General features: G+C 38.9%; 1 protein-coding gene across 2 annotated transcripts in view; it reads right to left on the bottom strand.

The window, feature by feature from the left end:
* The window catches only part of OGDHL (oxoglutarate dehydrogenase L), a 56,264-nt gene that overhangs the window by 20,450 nt on the left and 20,899 nt on the right, over positions 1 to 14,915 (bottom strand). For both annotated transcript variants that reach the window (XM_076338342.1, XM_076338341.1), the window contains exons 7-16: positions 13,770 to 13,916; positions 13,122 to 13,212; positions 12,436 to 12,615; positions 11,924 to 12,052; positions 11,362 to 11,541; positions 10,942 to 11,094; positions 9,479 to 9,581; positions 8,728 to 8,856; positions 6,212 to 6,362; positions 2,807 to 2,934 (exon numbers count right to left, since the gene is read on the bottom strand). In XM_076338342.1, the coding sequence (XP_076194457.1) occupies positions 2,807 to 2,934; positions 6,212 to 6,362; positions 8,728 to 8,856; positions 9,479 to 9,581; positions 10,942 to 11,094; positions 11,362 to 11,541; positions 11,924 to 12,052; positions 12,436 to 12,615; positions 13,122 to 13,212; positions 13,770 to 13,916 (1,391 nt within the window). The remainder of the gene's footprint in view (positions 1 to 2,806; positions 2,935 to 6,211; positions 6,363 to 8,727; positions 8,857 to 9,478; positions 9,582 to 10,941; positions 11,095 to 11,361; positions 11,542 to 11,923; positions 12,053 to 12,435; positions 12,616 to 13,121; positions 13,213 to 13,769; positions 13,917 to 14,915) is intronic.

The raw sequence follows: 14,915 nt of genomic DNA, 5'->3' as shown, positions 1-14,915 counted from the left end.
TTCAATGAAAGTTGTTAAATCAACTTTCACATTTCTGCTGCTGGGGAAGGGGGAAGAGCATTAGTGAGCAGGATGAGATCAAGAAAAAGAAAGAAAGAGAGCCCACCTGCCTGATTTTTTTAAAAGAGCAGAATTGTGGCAATAAGAATTGCCCTTCACACCATATCAACACTAGGCTTCCTAGACCTATTGAGGTGTAATCTTTGGAACAAAACCAGATTTCAACCATATCCAGACATTTCTCACTTTCACATTTGGATACATTATTTGAACGTAAAAAAAACCCAAACCAGAAACCTATGACCCACTTACCCATAAAATTTGCAGCAACACTGTAAACAGGCTCAAGTTAAGAAACCCCAGACCAAACTGTGAGAAACAATAGGAAATTGGAAACAAACAAACAAACAATTATTCTCTGAAATTAAATTCTTGCTTTTTACCTATGCCAATTATTTTTCTTATGTTTACACACATCCTCTTTTGCACTCTCCTATTTAGAGTTTACATTTACACGTTACTATATTACCTTATAGAGATACAAACTTCTGTTCAAACCAATTCTGCCACAGAGCTAATAAAAATATCTAAAAAATCTCAGCTCTTCAGCCCATGCTCCAACTATACAGTTTTATACCATTTTAATTTTAATACTATTAGCAATAGGTAATATGTAGCATATGTTGTGCTGGCTTTGGCTGTGGTAGAGTTAATTTTCTTCCCAGTAGCTGGTACGGGGCTGTGTTTTGGATTTGGGCTGGGAACAGTGTTGATAACACAGGGATGTTTTCGTTACTGCTGAGCAGTGCTGACACACAGTCAAGGCCTTTTCTGCTCCTCACCCCACCCCACCAGCGAGCAGGCTGGGGGGGCACAAGAAGCTGGGAGGGGACACGGCCGGGACAGCTGACCCCAACTGACCCAAGGGATATCCCACATCATATGGCGTCACGCTCAGCACAGAAAGCTGGGGGAAGGAGGAGGAAGGGGGGACGTTTGGAGCGATGGCATTTGTCTCCCCGAGTCACCGTTAGGCGTGATGGAGCCCTGCTTTCCTGGGGATGGCTGAACACCTGCCTGCCCATGGGAAGCAGTGAATGAATGCCTTGTTTTGCTTTGCTTGCGTGCGCGGCTTTTGCTTTCCCTATTAAACTGTCTTGATCTCAGCCCACGAGTTTTCTCACTTTTACCCTTCCAATTCTCTCCCCCATCTCACCAGGGGGGAGTGAGCGAGCGGCTGGGTGGGGCTTAGTTGCCAGCTGGGGTTAAACTACGACATATGTAAAAATGACTACGTGATCAAATATTTCTGGAACTTTGAAGCAAGCAGCTATCAATTACCATCTTTATCTACTACAATGTTTCATCTTTTTCCTTCACACTAGCTGTGAAATATGAAGCAATACTTCATTATTTATCCATAGAATCAATAACATTTTTGATAAATTATTAGATGTATTTGTTTTGTGCTCCACATTCCTCTTGCCACCCTCATCATGTCAGAGTGAGGTTATCCATTCTCTGAAGGTAAAACGCCTGTCCAGTACCAAAAATATAATTCACTGTGATTAATACTATCACTAACAAGAGTTTGTTTTCTTGAACTAGCACCATTCAGAACAGCAGTTCAGATAAGGCTAGGATGGATTTTTATATCTGTATTACAAAGTGTCCCTCATTTTGTTGACAGTTCGTCCCCTTTTGAGAAAGAATTAGATGCATGTTCCAGCATTGCCAAGATCAACCACAACAGATGGATACTTTCAACTGAATCCCGTAATTGTAAAGTGTGGGGATGCTTGTTTAAGAGATGCCAGAACCTGAGGGAGAGCTTTGACACCTGTTTCAAATGTAACTATTTTACAGCTTTTTTCCACATTCTCTTTCTTGCTGAGCTCTGTTTCTCATACAGCTACGTTATTCTCTGAAATTCATCTTCTGTCATTACTATGTAATTTCCTGTTGAATACTACTGAGACCAATGCTAGCATATTCTGTGACTTTTCCATCAAAAGCTGCTTAAGTCTCCCAGTTTACAGTTTTGAAGTACGAGCATGTTCTAAGCAGCCTAAACAAATAGGTATACCATTTGAAGAGTGCAGAAAGCTTTTTGCACTGCAAGCACACTGAAACCTGCAAATTCATATGCCTGATACCACAGGCAACACATTCAAACATTAAAGAAAAAAAAAAGAAACAAAACCACAAACAAACACCGGGTTGAAGTTTTCCCCTCTAATTTTTAATTTATGCTAAAATGTTAAAACTAAAATATAAATTAAAAACGAAACCCATCATAGCACACTGTAGGAAAAAAAACCAAGAGTTTGGCTTAAAGTTTATACTCCAATGAGTTTTAAAAACCCTTCAAGATAAGACGACAACAATGGACAAACCTTACAATGAACAGGGTAAATTTATTGAATCTCTTGGTAGAACTACTTTTTTCAGGGGGTCAGGTGGGGGAGAAATCAGTTTGGGCATTTTGATTGAATTTTAGGCCCCTATTCTGCAATTCCTGGCTCCCACCTGGTACAAAACTGCTATGAATGTGATAATGTCAAAATACAACAAAGGCAGAGTTTGTTTATTTTTAAATGCCGCTAGCAGGAGACTTTTGTTTGTTTGTTTTGAGGCTTGGCAAACTCAAGTAACGAAGTAGAACTCTGTAGCCAGGAGGCTTAACCACATTAAAGCAGAATCAGAAAAAAAAAATCCTCTTAATTAGCAGTCATCAGTTCCTACATCTTGTCTGAGACCTATTAAAACATAAGCAGATCTGCCAGATAGTTACCCCGAGACATACCTAAGACACCGTATTCGGAAAGGGAGCTGTTGCACACAGTATAGGGGGCCTGCTGCTCCCAGAGGTGATTCATGGGAACACACGTTCTCTTGTCAACTTCTTGATCATGAAGCACGTGATGACGATGGCTGCAAATAGGTGTGTTGAAAGAAATTTATTAGCTAAGAATAACTTTGGGCTTTAACAGAGCTATTTTCAAAGATAAACCATCAAAGCTCTGTTCTAGAAAGCATGCAAGCAACAGTTATCTTTGCTTTACACAACACCCTGGTGTGGTTGAAACCTAGCAATACCATCACATGTCTAAATACAATTGCTGCACTATAAGGACTTCCACTGACTATCCAGGCCTGTTCTCAAGCACTCATGGAAATACCTCATCACTAGTAGAACTGGGGGGGAGAGGGGAAGGGGTGGGGAGGTTGTTGTTATAAAATAGACTGATTAAAGTAAAAAACCAAAAACAAACAGAAGAAAGAAATTGTTAGTGAAAACATTTCACACTGCCTCCCTGGCAAATTCTATTAATCTTTTCCTTAAAACAACTGTTCTTTGTCTTTTATGCAAAAGTTTAATCTAATCTAATCTCAGCACCAAGACTTGAAGCACTTGTGATCCTCTTTCCTGCTATTTCCACTCCCATGCACCATTTACAGTTCTCTAGAACACCATTAATCAGCATTAGAATGGGGCACCAAGGAACGCTACCAGAACAGAGATGACTGAAGTAATTACTGTAATCCATTAACTCTCTGAGCAGACTGAGTGAATCACACCAATATGTCCAGCTTTACAACTGCTAACATAAGGACAGTTATTATACTGGTAACAACTACCATGTGTTTTATAGCTGCCAATGCCGAACTGAAGACTGAATCTTTTTGTACTTCCCTCTGCTATAATGAATGCTAGCAAAAGAGCTCTGAAATGTATTTGGAAGTCAACAATAGAAGGCCAGGAAAAGACAGAATCTGTGAAGAACAGCACAGGGAGGGAGGTAGATAGGGGAAAATACACACACCAGACAGCTGTTAGGCAGAAATAATTTTTGCCACTGTCGTTTTATTTTTGTCATTCAGCCAAAGATAGAAGGCCTAGCTAGGTGATAAGCTTCTTGAGCATCAAGTTTTGTGTTTCCCCAGCAGAAAGGTGATTACAATGAGCGTAGACAGACAGCCAGAAATACACAAGCATGCAAGTCAGATTTTGCTGTTGTGCGATTGTCAGGTTTACTGACATCAGACCAGTACAGAATCAAGTCTCTCTCTCCCCTGTTCCTTCCCTTCTCCAGAGTGTGTCTCCAAGATGAGAAGGAGCCCAGTCCTTCTATCTGCAGCTTTATCTAGCTTGTCTATTGCTAATGTTGAGTACTGAAATAGGAAGAAAGCAAGCTGTCACACTGAATACTGACAGAAAGTACTATTTTCTAGACAGCACTTCAGAAGCTCCAAAATAATGAAGGCACTCCCGTCATGTTGATTTCATTATGGCAATGCAGCATCTTCAGTTCTTCCCAAATTCTAGCTGATACTCCCTCTTCAATTAGTCCCAGAGATTTGAGACGTTATAGACTTCAAGGATTTTTGGGGGTGAAGAAGGGTCTTCTCAGTACAGAGAGAAGATAAAATGACATATTCTATGTGTTTGCAATGTGTTTTTTCCAATAAAAATGCACCAGAATTTGCAAGTGGCTTCAGTTGTTAGGAAAGTTGCTCACCTTTGTAATAAATGACGAAGAAACCAAACCACAGCTAAAAAAGAGCAGCTTTACTGAGAACTGCAGTATCTCTTAGATGCGCTTGTACCACAGGTTAACTTTTCTACTTATTCCTCTGATGAAATGAGCCTGAATACAGTATAGCAGGCTAAGACTTACACATTTCTACAGTGTGCTCTTCTGTTTAACAGAGTAGTTGAATATTCACTGACTTCCTCAGGTCCAAGGCATTTTTTTTAATTTCACCCTTTAATGCTCAACTGCCCTATCAATTCATAACAAAAATTCATAATCACACCATAGGCTAGTATTTTGTAGATCCCACTGCCCATCAGGCAAACTCAAAACCCAGTGGTAAAGCAGAACCAGGTTACTATAAATCAAACATCTGCAGTACCAGCTTCAGTCCTGAACTTCACAAGAATTTATTTGAATACCTTTTTACTCCTTTTCTAAAAGACGGAATAATAAAATCCAGATGGCACAGGAATCCTTAGCTAGTCTTCACCAGTCTGAATAGCTTTTTATTTGAACATGTTTTTTCTTTTCTCCCTACATTGCTGTGAGCACAACAATTATTTTTATCTTAAACAAACATAAAGAAAATCTAGATGATAGCTCTGGAAAATCCTCTTCCACCAGTGAGAGAACTGGGAATACAGAGAATCAGTATTCTCAAGACAAGTCTATAGGCATGTGCCAGACACGACTAAGCACTCACCTGAAATAGGTGGGTAGGTTGCTAAACAATGAACACGTGTGTTCCTCTCCCAGGAGACGCTCACCGCTTTAGAAGAACATGGTACTGAAATCAAGGAGGATGAGAAATCCGGGGCTGGGGGAAGGGGAGGGGGGGCGGGGAATCTCCCCATTTTCAGTTTTGTTTTCAGGTCTTGTCTGAAGGATTTTGTTAAACTGACATTAGAATGGGAGCAAAAAGAAAAAAGCCCAAAAGACTGGATACCAAATGAAGCTCAGCACAGAAACAGAGCACTGTACCAGAGAAGACAGGCACCAAGATTTATCTCTTTTCTGCAAGCATTCGCAATGAAGTGCAGTGCAGCTGCTAGTTCATTCACCCCCAGCAATGGGCTTCGCATCAAAGGCTTCAATTAAATACATCATTAACATTTCACTCCACGGAGAATCAGGTAAGGCAGCAGAACCATATATATTTTTACCAAGTGATCAGATTCTGCGTTCATTCATGCTCCATAGTCATTAAAAGTCTCGGTACGAAGGATCTTGTTTCACTTAAAAAAGCCTTGCCAACTGGCAATGCGTTTGTTCACAGGATACCCGAGTTCCAAGCAGCCACCACTGGAATAGTATTTAAAAGACTTCAGAATCTGCAGCAGCAAATATCCTTCTTTTACTTCTCAGCAATTAGACGGACTGCAGCTGAATTTTTAGTTAAAAAGCAGAAAAAAAGATCATTTCTGCTTTTCAGCAAGAGAAGTAAGAAAGTATGTAAGAACATTTGTTCTGCCTTAAAAACAATTCTTTAAAATGCCGTTTACAGAGACACAGGAGATTTGATAATTCCTGACTGCCAGAATCTATAACATCCAGATTGATGCTGAATAGCCTCAACTTCCCCTTCCCCACAGAAAACCATATTATTTAAAAAAATGTCAAGGTGTTTCTTTAAATATGGGACAGCATTTAACAGTTATCTCAGTACTCACCTAAAAGTACCTCTCTCCACATCCTGTCCACTCAGTCGGACATGGATCCCTTCTTTCAGAAAAGAGCCAAAAGCCATGTATTCTGCTAAGGCCCAGTCAACAACTCTGTTCTTGGTCATTTCCAAGCGGGCTCTCAAAATCCGAGAGAGTCCTACATGGGAATAAAGATCAGAAATCAATGGACCTACTTCAGAGACATTTCATATTCACATTACATTCACCATTCTCCTTCCCCACTGGCTAAGTTAAACACAGATCCTAATAGGGTCTACAAATTGTTCTTCTAGAACTGAACTGCTAGCAAAGTAAAAGAACTTACTTCCCAGGCAAAGGGTTGCATAATGTTCATACCTTGTTTTAGAAGAAGAAAATAAGATTGGCTGTGTCAGAAACTACTGAGGACAATTAAAAAGATTCATGGTGAAATACTTCTTATTAAAGATTTACTTTCACATCTCTAACACCAAGCACTGTTTTATAAGAGACTGACAATAACAGCTATTGGGTTTGTGATTTTTTTCTTCTCTGTTTCTCTCTCTCATTTTTTCTTGGCATTTGTCTTACCGGACTTCTGGAGATGTTACAAAGAGAAACAGGCCAGATTAATCAATACTATGAATATCATATAAATACAAAATTGTAGCAGCTGCCAACGGATTTTTCAGTTGGTAACCAAAAGCTGGTTTTGTTTCTTTTTTTTTTTTTTTTTTTTAAACAGTGAAGATTTTATAACTTGGGAAGCCAAAGCACAAGTTGCAACAGTGTGACTTTCAAAGGGAATAAAATTTGAAAGCTGCACACGGCTGCTTCCAGCTTTGAGACTATGAGCCTAGTGTAAGACGGTGTCAAGTGACACCATCTTATTTTCACATCTGCACTGATGCTTTTGACAATCTGTTCTCTTTGTTATTTTCCCATACTTCCCTTTGTTAACTTCCCCATTTTTACAAAAATCGCCCTGCTTTCTTTCCACATAAAACTATTCTCTCATCAAAATTATTGCACTTTAAGTAAAAAAAAAAAAAAAAAAAGATCCTGAAAATTTTCTCTTTAGAATATACTAAGCATTTGATAAAACAAAATAATCTTCCAATTGTTTGTTGAAAGACCGCAAGACATTAAGCTGTTTCATTCTAGTGGAAGGACAAAGTACTTCAAAGCTGCTCTTCTCCTTCCAATTCTTCCAAAATTTTTTCTGGCCTTTTAAACTGCATAAAAGAATCTAGCAGATCAAAGTTTGCTTTGAACCATAAATCTATCTTATACGCTGGCAAGTGTTACTTAATGTCAATGGTTAATCAAGTTATTAAAGAGAGACTGTCTTACCTTTTTAATTAGAATGTCTAATATTAAATTTTATTGGCTGACTATAATTTCAAATTTATCAGTGTCACAACAAAGTGCACAAATGTGTAGAAGAGTTTTAAAGTTCATCTATTAATTGTATCCGCTCAACAAGCTTGCAATTGATAACTGGGAACGCCCTATCATCATTAGTTGTAACAGTGTTTAATTGTCCCAAAGGAACACCACACACAGAACACGTACAGCAGACACACTTTATTCCTTGACGGATGACTCTGGAGAAGAAAGATTAGCTAGAGATATTAGCCAGAAGAAGCAGCCCTTTCTCCTGATCCTTAGTACATTCCCTACCAGCCAACCAAAGAAAAAAGATCCCTAAACAAAGCATCTCCATGTTTCCCCATGGAGTGAACACGTTATTGCTCCCTGTAGAGCTGCTAGACTTCAACGTGACCAGGGAGTAAAAGAATTAACTCAGAACTCTGACACAGTGCCAGGCGCTCCCCAGTGAGACAGGCACATTTAATTTCTTACTGTAATAGATGCCAAATTCAGAATTGAATCTCTTCAGACCAAAAGCTAAGACTTTTTGAGAACACGCTACATTTGTGCTACCAACAACACTAAATGGTAAGTTGAAAGAAAAACTGTGTCTGATTTTGCCCACACAGAGTCCATTCAGCTGTACCAAAATTAGGCTCATAGTGTATCAGCAATGTTGCCAGATCTGAAAAGACCAAGCTATATTCCTGAGTAGAAAGTTATCTAACTACAAGAAAAGTGTCTTAAGTGGACCTCAAATTACGACTGGTTTTAGTGTTAAAAACATTAATAGTGCTTCCTGAGATGGGTGCCTTACTTCCCAGTAAGTCCTGCAAACATGCTGCATAGAGGCAGCAAGTTCCACAAGGACTTGAAGAATGAAAGGAGGTATTAACTTAATGTTACAAAGAGACTTTTACCTCCCTCAGAGGAAAATCTATTTTAATGAGGTAGGGAACAGAAGCAGTGTGATACTGAAAGAACATTATGCTGAGAAAAAGCAGCAGGACCTTAACTGTCACATTCTCCTTGCCCATAGGGTGGAAGAGTTAATATAAGTCACAGGCATTTTCCTCTTTGAGAAATGGCCCAACAGCAACCTCGCGTGCAGAAATATAAAATCTGAGCAAGAAACGTAGCCACTAGGAGAAACAAAGAGTCCAGCTGACCTGCATGTATTTTGAAGTCTTTGACTGGCACTGAACTAGCTACATTGCCGATGTGAGTCAGCAGGTCTTCTGAAATGCCAGTTGGAGGACAAGACATGCTCTTGGGTTCTCCATCCATGTTAAAGAATCCTGGAAGTAAAAGATTTGGTAAGATGTTCAAGGACTGATTAAGAGACATCTACACTATCTACAATTTATTTAAAAACTCACAACTCTTAAGAGACATCCTAAGCAGCAGCCTAAACCTAGTTCTTCACCTTTCACTGGGAGACACAATCATTTTGATTGTCTGCATGACAACAGAACTTGATCTTACAGGCACACAGTGATCTGTGTTGTTTCTGCTTTCCCTCCCTGTGAAGTCCAACTATGTGGGCAGAGGCAGCCAATACAGCACATGGCACCTCAAGCCCTAAAAAAAAAAAAAAAAAAAAGGAGCATGAGACAACGAGACATAGTCCTTCCTCCTGAAGGCACAGTCAGTTAACGTTACAGGAAAAACACTTCTCTGCTAAACTGAAGAGACATCTTCTTCAAAGTCACACCTTTGCATGCTTTTTAAGAAAAGCACCTCTTTCAAGTTGATCTGGCAGAATGTTTTATTTACTATTAGCAGGGGCAAACAAAAGGTCACATATTTTATTTTAAAGGAACACTGTCTGATAAAAAACATTTAAGAGTCCTAGAATATGGACTCAAAATAAAAGCACAATAATATTAACACTAGGATAAGTGAAAAGACATTTCTTACCAGGCCAAGGTGAATCAAGCCAGTGCTTGATATGTAGGATCTTGTTATCCTTAGATCTAGTATATGCTTCTTCACATATTCTATCATACTTTGCAATTTCTTCCTGTAGAACAAAAACTTTCTTTTTAAAACAGGTAAACATAACACCTTTCTATCTTACAGATGACACCTATCATTCAGTATGATAAAAACAATTATTTAACTCCAGGAGAAAATTTAGTCACAATTACGCAAACAAACAATTTCATTTTATCTAGGATCAAATTGCCTTCTAGAAAAATGCTTACCCACGTAACTCTAAATTATTTAGTTTACTGGAGAGGTGTTACTGAGAGGAGTACCAAGAGCTAAAGTTGCAAGCAGTACTCTAGAATGAGACAGAACTGAAGTACCAAATACAATTTACAGTCATACTTCTAAGAACAGCATTATCCAGCTCTCATACTCCAGGATACAGAAGCCACTAAAGACTAGAAAAGAACCTCCTAGAAAACTAGTCTGGCTAGGAGAGTTTAGCTAAGCATCTGCTGGCCACACCTATCAATGGCAACAGATACAAAGCCATGTTCTGTAGAGGCAGAATGCCTCTACAATATCTATGTTTCAATCCAAAACCACACTCAAGGTACTGAGCTAGCTAACCTTTAAAGTAATTAACAGCAATGCTGAGCTCAGTCTGTACAGCAAAACATCCATCCAGGATCCTGGATCCAATCACCAAAGCCCACGCCACTACTGGCATACTCTTACAACAATTCAGGATAGCTAGTTCTGCATGAGCTGTGATCATTCTTGCAGATAACAGAATGCACCTACACAAACTGCTTTTTTGTTGATCTGCAATACTGTGTCACTATATAGCTAACCACACCTTCTCAGAAGGTCCTTTGCTGCAGCTGCACTCCACACATTCACTTTCAAAAAGGTTAAGGTAAAGACCTAACCAGCTTAATACAGGCACCAGGCTCTACACTTCATCCTTCTGGAATATTTCAAATCATCTCTGAACTTAGTTGAATTATTGCAAGAAAATAAAAAGGCTAAATTGATTTTATTGCATTATTGCTGGATACAAGCCTGCCAAGGTTATCAATATGAAGCTACAGTTACACCTATGAGCATTCAAATACTGTCTCACTGCTGAATCATGATTCTAGAGGTGAAGAACAGCTGACAAATACCTCCATCTCCAACATTCACATCTGATCACCTTTTACAAATCTCAGAACTGAAGCAAATTTTTCTGTGCAATATGTATTAATTACTTCACAGCACTTTCAGTCCTTTTGTTACAACAATACTATCTATCTTAAATGAAAATCCAAACCAAATTGAATCAGAAAGTATCAAAGGGTGAAGACTTATCGCAGTAATGAAAGGAAGGTTTTTAAGCAGACAGTATACAGTGACAGTTGTGTCTTCATATTGTCAGCTTCTTAAGTTCCCTTGCTGTTGACGCGTACCTCAAACTCCTGCAGTGTTACAGTCCCATCTGCAATCAGTTTGTCAGCGTACTTCTTCAGCACTGGCACCTGCTTATGAATCTGCTTGTACATTAGAGGCTGGGTGAACATCGGTTCATCCATTTCATTGTGCCCTCTCCTACGGTAACAAACCTACAAAGGGAAAGATCGTTTCTGTTGGTAAGGAAAAACGTAAAATGAAATCTTTCAATTTCATAGTTCTACAGAGATTTTAGGAGTTTTACGGTATAAAAACATTTATGGATTCTTGTGGGGCTGTTAGTTGTGTGGGTTTTTTTAAATGAAGAAACTGAAGGCCATTAAAATCAAAATATGTTTCTTGATGGGGTCTTCTAAGCCACAGAAAAATAACATAGTACATAATACAGAGAATGAAAAGTTAAGAAAACCAAGACTTACCAAGTCAACCACTACATCTTTATTGAATGTGTTTCGCCATTCTGCAGCTACACTGCACACATACATCACTGCTTCAGGGTCATCGGCATTCACATGAAAAATGGGAGCATTGACCACACGAGCAACATCAGTAGGATATGGAGATGAACGGGCCATACGGGGGTCTGTGGTGAAGCCAATCTAAAAATTCCAGAAACTTCCATTAAAATGTGGGCATCTCCCTCTGCTTTGTTTTGAACACTTGAGGTTTTCATTTAATAGTCATTTACACAGCAGTAGTATCAGCTTTCCATTTTGGCTAGCTAGCTTCTTTTTGCTCCCTTAAAAACAAAACAAAGCAAACCTAATCCAATTAAGTGTTATAAATGGAATGAAATAAATGTAGGCGATAAAATATTATCCACTCAGAGTTGCTAGATACTATGATCATTTTCAGGAACATCCTAACCATTCTAATAAACAGAGGGGACAATGCACCCAGCTAATAACAAACAAGAATAAAAAGAAATACACTAGCAACTATTCAGCAGACAAATTGATTGGAAAGTGCTCTACTCGTTACCTGGTTGTTGACCACAACGTGAATAGTGCCATTTGTGGTGTAGGATGGGAGGTCACTAAGATGAAACGTCTCGTAAACCACTCCTTGTCCTGCAAAGGCAGCGTCCCCATGTAATAATATGGACATAACCTAAGAGGGAGGATTATACACACATATCCACATACATATTAGAAAGCAAAACTGCAATTTTAGCTTCTCAGCAGGATTTCTTTGCTCCATGTTTCTGTAGTGCTTATAAAACAGAACTGTGTTTTTACAATAAACCATAGACTTGTCAGCAATCTGCTGCCTTTGCTCAGTTTGCAAATGAAAGGAAGTTTTAAGCCTACTTCCTGAAGTTACCCTTGAAGTACCATGTCAAAACCCCTACCTAGTTCAACAGGTGATATATCCCTTTTGGGAAGGAGGAAGAGAGGAAGACTCTGTGATACAAAACTACTGGTAAGCTATTTTTATTAAAAATAACATGAAAAACTGCCAGTAAGAGTTACTATATTAAAAAAAATCTTTACCTTTTTCCCTGCCGTATCCCCTCGATAAAACTGTTCAGCTTTTGTCTTCCCTTGCACGACAGGATCAACTGCTTCCAAGTGAGAAGGGTTAGCCATCAGGGACAGAGTGATTTTCTTGTTTGTTGCTCGGTTGATCCTCTCATGGTACATTCCCAGATGATATTTTACATCCCCAGATCCCTAACATGCAAGATGTAGTCACAATTCAGGAACAATTCAAATCATCCGATTGACTACACCTAAAATTTGTGCTTCAGTCTGAAAAATGCATCTAGCTAGTTGTACATCAGCATGCACTATGGGTTTGACACCGTAATTTCAAATTGGAACACATATTTAATTATCTTACTGTCACTATCCAATATTGGATAAATATTTACAGAATATTGATACTCATTTCATTTATATGAAACAAAGAAAGATGCTTAGAGATTACAAACTCAGTCAAGTGACCTGGAACTTACTCATCTACAGTCATTCCTAAGACACCTTCTGCAAGTTAGAGGTACAGTATAGTCTTTAAATTTGTTATGAAATTTCACCAAATCATATTCCTCAAACTAGAAAAGACGACAATGCATTTCAGCAGCTGATAATGCTATTTTCATATTAACCATGACCAAAATGACTAAAAACTACCTTGAATGTTGACCTCTCTCTATAGATCTATTGAGGAAGCATCTTACCTCATCAGCTGCTTCAAGTTTGGGATCAAACTGACAGAAGATCTGCTCCAGCTCTTTTCGGATTACGTTAGCCAATACATTCAGCCTACCTCTAAGAAAATTCCAAACATAGTTATGTCTCAAAAATAGTAATAACAGAGTTAACAGCATAAAACTTGTAAAATCAGCAAGCCATCTCTGTCAGAAATTTGCAAGTAAGAAGTTCACTTCAAACTTTTGAACCTGAAACCCTTCATTCTACCCTTCTCCTCCCATTGCAAAGTTCCTCCAATGCATTCCCACAGATGTTTTATAACACCTAGTCATCCAAGTATGAGCAATGAATTTTGTAGCTATCTAGCAGTTTTAACATGATATTAATAATTAAGTCAGACTGCAAAAGTAAGTTTGATACTATCTTGCCAAGCTTTCTCAGTTCTAGACTCTATGCAATGGGATCGATACCACGGCTTCGCTAGCATTTACCTGTGAAGCCTGTAGCCTCTCACTGACAGGTATTTGGTCCAGTTCTGTGTTCCCATTACTTGCTATGACTGGCTCTTGCTACCCTAGCTTCTCTAATATTAATTTTGTTAATAAAATTCTAGAACCTGAAACTTGTCTTAAGACAATAAGCCCATTTCTTGGGGGGGTTTCCATTGACATTACCTATGAGGCATCCCCATTATAACATATTCAATTCCCATTTCACTGGATTTATCAATGATGGTCTTAAGTGCAGGAATCATTACTTCACATCCTTCCAAACCAAATCTCTTTTCGGAAGACCACTTGCGAGCAAGGAAGTCTTCAAATCTTTGCCAAAAAGAAATAAAAAAAAAAAAAAAAACACAAGGGAAGAGTGTTTGTGTTAACGTAGAAAATACTTATTGTCAAACATCTTTTAGCAAATAAAATTACATTACACTGTTTTAAAACATCTGTGAATACATGTTTTCAGGCCTCTGGAAGTAAGTCACATGTAGGGAGGGAGACATAGGAGAGAATTAAGTCTTCTTTCTCCTCCATCTGAGAAGTATTTACCAGGGCTTTGAAACAGTTCAGGCAGGAAGAAGAGTCTCTACCTCAGACAAAAATCACTTCCCAAGTTAAACTCTGCTCCTTCCCATGTATACAAAAAAACGTATACCGACCACTGGGAAGGCAGAGTAACAGCAAAGAAGTCTCTTCTATGGATTGAAGACGACATAACAGAGAACCTGTATTTTCTGGAAGTAACGATTAAAAACTTTTAGAAATACAGTTGAAAGCACGCCTATTTCATAGGTCCTATTCAATGGCAGGGCTCCTCAGACTGTGTGATGTAACGGTTGGTAACGTGCCAAGAACTAGGACACTGCTATCTCTGCCTCAGCTGCAGCAGCAAAAAGATGTCAATCCTTGACAGCTCTATGTTCTTTCATTCTTTAATGCATTTGGGCCAGAGGCAGTGTGAGTGGTTGAAAAGTACCTTTTAACAAACGCTGAAAGGATTGTATCTTGTAAAGCTTGGAGATACAAAAGGCAAAGAAAATACATCTTCATGAAAATAATTGTATTGGTTACATCATCTGTGCAATGCCTCGGCTCATAACACTGCCATAAGCCATTAATACTCAGCTTATTCCTCACTTAGAATGCTGACATTTACCTCTTTAGATTGAAGTCCTGAAAGTAGCGAAATGAAGAGTTGCCAAAAGACTCTCCTTAGCTCACCCATCAATACCCTTACAATTCAGGCATCTAAGTGACAAGCCAGACCCTCAGCTGAGCTACGCTGCCAGAATTCCTCAGGGCAGTCTGCGGGGCTGTGCC

Source organism: Aptenodytes patagonicus, chromosome 5 (genome assembly GCF_965638725.1).
Source record: "Aptenodytes patagonicus chromosome 5, bAptPat1.pri.cur, whole genome shotgun sequence".
In the NCBI taxonomy this organism is placed as follows: Eukaryota; Metazoa; Chordata; class Aves; order Sphenisciformes; family Spheniscidae; genus Aptenodytes; species Aptenodytes patagonicus.
The sequence above is the reverse complement of the archived record's forward strand: the minus strand, read 5'-3'. Positions and strand labels throughout refer to the sequence as shown.